The sequence below is a fragment of the Parasteatoda tepidariorum genome, chromosome 4 (assembly GCF_982258835.1).
Source record: "Parasteatoda tepidariorum strain Cologne lab strain chromosome 4, Ptep-v5.0, whole genome shotgun sequence".
Classification (NCBI taxonomy): domain Eukaryota; kingdom Metazoa; phylum Arthropoda; class Arachnida; order Araneae; family Theridiidae; genus Parasteatoda; species Parasteatoda tepidariorum.
The window spans coordinates 27229543-27235868 of NC_141758.1; the positions used below are offsets into that span (position 1 = coordinate 27229543).

At 33.2% G+C, this 6326-nt stretch overlaps 1 protein-coding gene across 1 annotated transcript in view; it reads left to right on the forward strand.

Moving 5' to 3' along the window:
- Galphao (G protein alpha o subunit) overlaps positions 1–6326 on the forward strand; it is a 130480-nt gene extending 124154 nt beyond the window's left edge. The window contains exon 8 of the mRNA XM_021144307.4: positions 2616–6326. Within this exon, the coding sequence (XP_020999966.1) occupies positions 2616–2803 (188 nt within the window). The 3' untranslated portion in view covers positions 2804–6326. The remainder of the gene's footprint in view (positions 1–2615) is intronic.

The window sequence follows — 6326 nt, forward strand, 5'->3', positions numbered from 1 at the left end:
TGCACCTTGAAAACCTTTTTTTTTATAAATTTTTACCAGAGTATTCCCACCGTGATTATGCAACTGCACATGGAAGTTTACTGTTAATCTACGATATTTCATAGAGGAAATTTGATCAATGAATTAAAAAGTTATTCTCGATGTCCACTCTAGCCAAATGCCTACACTTTCCCATTTCTCATCCATAAAAATTCAACTTAAAAGGTCAGAGCATTTAGTCCCAACTGCTAGTTATCACAAAGTTCATTTTCCGATTACCACAAGCTGATTGGTTAGGTACGAGTTACATTTACTTTACTTGTTTAGAATATATTCTGAGTTCAATAAATTTTAGTGCCAAAACTGGTTTTCTTCATGCACTTGGTTTTGTATTCAACAAGTATCAATTTTATATTATATTATTCTTCATTTTGATTATAGATTATGAATATTACTCTTTAGTTTAAATTTCTATGCAATAATTGAATTAAAAATTATATATGCCATTGGTAAAAATGTATAAATATCAAGCTACCAAAATGGAAAGCGACAGTAATTTAGCAAATTTTTATTTTATAACCGTTGAAGAACTGACCCAATTTTGAATTTAAGACTACCAATATTCAGCTCCGTAGCCTTGTAATTTTGAACCCAATCCAAAAGACAAGACAACTCCTAAATAAAGAGTAGGGAGAAATTTGACTTCGTGGAGGACTTATTTATGAAACTATCACGCAATTGCATTATATGGTGTGGAAAACCGCAAAAGACCCCACGGTTAGCCTGATGGCAAGGGAACTCTAACTCATGATTCGTCTACCACTGAGGATATTTTTGTCAGAACAGTGGTCAATTCGTATCAATTAGTCATCGCTGGGATTCGAACCCAGGTCAGGTGAGCGCTCTATCCCCTGAGCCACCATAGCTCCAAGTTGTAGCATATGATCATTATGACTAGTGAATGTAGTTTTTAAATGCAATTCATCCTAAAAGAGGGTTACATTTAAAAATAAAAAAGAATGCCTTTAAAATTGTCTGTATTCACATTCACCCATTAGTTTGTAAGAAATTATGCAAAGTTTAAACTTTGTTTAAACAAACAAAGTATGCGTACAACCGAATTATAATCTATTTTTCCCTGCATATAAATATGGCACGTCATTAAACAAATAATTTTTTTTAAAAATTAACCCATTCCCTTAACGAAGAAGAGAGCAAAATTAAAAGTGTCGAAATTTGTTTGATTGCTAGAGAAAATTTAGGGGCGTTGAAAAGTAATTTTCAGAAACAACTCGTTATTAAACTGGATTTGATGATTTTGAATTAGTAATCTTAAATAATCTTTCAATTCATCAAAGACAATTGTGTTTTCCCGTTTACCAAGATAAATGCGTGATGGTAAACACAATAACTGCAAACAAAACCGTTACGTAAAGTATATAGTAAAATAAGGGCAGAAGCACTCATTAAAAATCAGGTTACAGTAATGAAATGACGGGAAAACAAAACTTTTAGAAATCTCGAATCCTATGCAAACTATGAATTGAATTTGAACTGTAAATATGTTCCATAAGAAAATTGATAGCTTATTTCGATATTATTTTGATCATACTGTTTTGGTGATTTTATTGTGATTAATATTTATTCCACTTAAACTATTGCAGTAATTATGGACTTAACAAATACAAAGTGAGTCTAATTAATTCATTAGGTTTCAAAGGACAGTTTTTTACACGTATACGAAGAACATAGTTGGATGATACGTAGAAAGATACATATACTCTCCAACTTTCTGGTGAATTTTGCAAATGCTTAAAGTGTGAGTCCTTGATCACTCTTATCAACCCCTACTTTTTGAGGGTCAAGAGTTTATTTCTGTCACTTCTCCGAATAAAAAAAATTGTTTGTTCTGGGAAATTACAAATTTATATCTGATTTTGTGTAACTTGATATACACCATGAATGGTTGAAATCAAGAGAATGTCGACTTTCACCTGTGAATGTCAACAATTACATAATCGCTTTGGTGAATGCCCGAAATATTTGTTATATCCGACTTGATATTAAATTATTCGTTGATATTATTATATTTATTCGATATTTTAATATCTGCTGGGGATAGATTAGGAGAAACGTCAGCATTCGGAGTACCGGTTAAATGCATACTGGACAGTAACACTTGACCTTTAAGAAACATTGATGTAGGGCATACTGGGCAAATGTAGACAGGGCAGTGGCCCTTAACTAGACCTAATACATATTTCGGACCTTTACCAAAGCGACTATGTGATTGTCAACATTCACGGGTGGAAGTCAACAACCACCAATTTCGGTCCTTCACAGTAACATATCGACTGCACTAATTAATTACCATATTTAAAGTACATCTTCGGATCATTAAAATTAAGCAAGTGAAAATCCGTTCATTGAATCAAAAGCTATTAAAACATATGCACGCTATACTTGTAAATAAGCAGTGCTTTGAATCCTTTAGGTTGATCATGCAAATAAGCTGTCCTTTGAATTTTTTAGGCTGATCATGTAAATAAGCTGTCCTTTGAATCCTTTAGGCTGATCATGTAAATAAGTATTTATAAACATGCATCCTGTTAACATTGTGTTTCATTCCTGCTTAGGTGCTCAGGATTACGGTGAAGCAGCCGCCTACATACAGGCTCAATTTGAGGCAAAGAACAAATCCACCACCAAGGAAATCTACTGCCATATGACCTGCGCCACAGACACTACCAATATTCAATTTGTCTTCGACGCGGTCACCGATGTCATCATCGCCAACAACCTCAGAGGATGCGGTCTCTACTGAACACTTCCTTTGTTTTGCTCAGTCCCTTTACTATTGCTTGTCTTACACTCCAGTCCTCCTCCTCTTTTATATTGTACGCCCCCCTGTCCGATTCCAAATACAGGACCTTTTGTTTTTAGTTCCACTCCGGGAAAATGGCCGCGACTTCCGCAGTACTACTGCCAGAAGTAAATTCTAAACACAAATGATTTCCCTCGGCTTTTTCTTCGCCAACGATCTTTAAGTTCCTTAACTAAACAGGAACTGTTCCGCTTCCTTTCGGGAAAAAAATTGCCTTTTGGTGTATTCTGTTGTTGCACAGGTGTGTATTTTTCGCCTCAGAATTTCTCACCCCGTGCATTTGAGAGTTTTATACACGTAATCTCGACCATTATTGTCTGAAGCACAATTTTCCGTTTGAAAATTAACCAAAAAATAAGTTCTCGTTTGTTTATTATGGAAATGAAATAGTGATGCTTTGTGATTCCACTCTTAAAGCCAATAAATTTGGGGATATACCAAATTTGTGGTACTTGTTTTACAACTGTAAATCACTCCCCAAGAACATTTAAACGCAGTTGCAGCATCTTATGCTATCACAAATTGTTGTAGCGTACTGAGGCTTTTGTTTTGGAAATGAAAGACTAAATCCTTTCCTTGCTTTATTTTCGCGAATTTAATACTAAGTCATAATTGCATTTATATATGAATGTTTCCCCAAAACCTAACAGATAAGGTAATAGAGCATGGAATGGCGCTTGGTAGCGAGCACAAAAAGATTCTATAAGAGGGCAACAGGTTTTGAGATAGAAAAGTTTATACAAAAAGTCTCTGTCACATGTTTTGAGCCCCAAACTTGTGATGTGATTTTTTGTGGGAAGTTTGAAAGGTTAAAGAACGATATCTAACTATTTGTACGTTTAATCCAAATAGATTTGATCGTTGCGCATTCTTGGAATGACGGTACATGTCGCATAGATGCGATTGCGTCATTACGAATACCCTGTCGAATATTATTTGTTTAAATCTGTTTTTCATTTTGTGGACGTTGTGTATTATATATAAATATATGTATTTATCTGGAAAATTTAGATTCTAGGAGCCGCGAATAACTCTCGGCACCAAAGTGTATGGTGGGGAAGAAAGCAGTGTTATTCTTCCTCGAAAAAAAATATTCCGTTGTGGATTGGAAGTCTCCAATTAGGCGGATTTTGCAAACGACCGAACTGTTCCACAAAGGCTTTGCAAATCCGCCATTTTCTGCCTAACTAAAAATGAAATAAGTCTTTTAATACTTACAGAAAATCTTCATGACAAGAAACATTCGAACTCCTACCCACTATGCTCTCATATTACAGATTTATGGACACAGTGAAAAATATATATATATCTACCATTTAAGTGCAAAGAAGAAAGAAAAATCCAAACAAAAGTTTAAAAAAAAATAATAAAACGATCGCAATGATGTTGTTGTATTCACGTATAATCTATGTGTTTGTCTTTTGAATGCTATGACAAATTTCTGTTAATGTATTAACTAAAGATGTCACTTCTATGGATATCTTAGGTTCCTTTATTTATTTAATTTAAATTTTGTGTTATCTTAAAAAGTTTTTAATGGAATTGGATTCAATAAAATCCAATGTGGAATAAAAGTTCTAATATCTGCCCAATATTTAGTCACAGTTCTAGAAGAATATCTTAATATATGCAATATTTCAACCAACCAAGTGCATTTTTTTTCTCAATTCCGTTTCTTAGTTAAACGCTATCTATTTTGATAATTACTATACAACATCTGAAACTATGCAAGCTGAAAGCGAATGTGAAACGTTTTAATTGGCAATCATATCAGGATTACTTGAAATCATTACGGTTGATAACTAAACTAAGTTCTATGCAAAAACTATAATTAATTTAAATATCAATCGTTTGCTAGGTTGGAAACATAAAATAATGCATTCATAGGACCATTACTTGTGTAGATCAGAAACATGAATGCACCAATAGTGGGAGAAAAAAAAAACAAGTGTTCAACCTTGATGGAACTGTCAACTTTAACAGCTTTAACTTCACGGCTTTATTTTTCTGGTATGCAGTATCTGCAATTTTTAAAATAATTATATGATTAAAAGTAAGCGTACAAGTTCGTGCAGTTTTTCTGCATGGAAAACGCTGTAGTGGCATTACTGATCCGTACAAGTAACTGGCTTGAATTTTCGGCCAAAATATTAGATCTTTTACTAATTAATTGATATTAATAACCCAAATTAGCAATCTTTTGAATCCATTTCAAAGTAATCTTAACACATATGACTAGATATAAGAACAAAAATCTCCGTTATAAAAACGGTAATTTTTAGAAAACATTAATAAAATTCTAATTTCTTTTTCAATCTTTGTGTTTTTAAGTATTGGATTTACCATTAAAAAAGATCTCAGAAATGCTATACATGATTTTTTTGCTAGGATATTAATGACCAAATTATAATTATTGATTTTAATGCTTTTCAGTCCAGAAAATCTTGTAAAGATCAGTAAGTGATTTAGGAGTAAAAAAAAATTAACTAAACTGAGTTAAGATTCACTTGTAAGCAAGATAAACCGCTTATGTGAATCATTTACAAATTAATCTGAAATCAATAAAAAAAGAAACTGAAACACAAAATGGCGTGTAAGGCGTACCAAACGATCTCCTGTAAATAAGGCACTGGATGTCATTTAAATCGATGATATAGTCCTCCGGGAGTTGAAATATCGTAGGAAAGGCCATTGCTAATGTGTAAATATCGACAAAATAGATTGATTAAGTTTCCTTTTTATATCATTCAACCATCGCTCGTCTTTTGTGTACTTTTAATTTTTCTAAAATTTTCACAGCTGAATCCGATGCTCAATGTTCTTTAGTGAGTAGGACTACTACCAACAGCAAGAAAATTCAAATGCCAACCGCAGCACTGCAGTTATGATTATTTGGTTTGAGTGAAGAATGACGACAAACATTAACTGAAAGTTTGATGTTTATTCAAGGAACTACGAGTATTTTCGTTTTTTTTTTAATTCTTTTAGGCTTCGTTCGGGAAGTTTCTTTTTTCATCAACGGTTGTTAGAACTCCAAGTCTGGGTGCTTCTTCAATTCCTATAAGCTTTTTAATCCAGAGTTGCAGCCTGGAACTTCATGAACATAGTCAAAACCACGTACATTACGATGAACTTCGTGTTGACTTTGACATAAAAATGACACGAAGTAAAATATCTAAGCGCTGTTATGTCATGTGTCATTAATTTATTTCCTCTTTTGTGTTTTCTTTTGTTTTACGTCTGGCGTTCAAAAGCTTTCCAATGATTTAATTTATTGCTGGATTTCATTTTAATGTACATGCAAGCATATAGTTTTGTGCAATAACAGCTGGATTATCGATGTCGATGTGCATAGAGATACAAACAGCTGTACTTATAAGGCAAAGCGGGAGACAGGAAATTGTTTGATCTGCTTTGCCTTATTTTATCTGTAATGTCTATTAAAAGAATTTCTAATCACAAA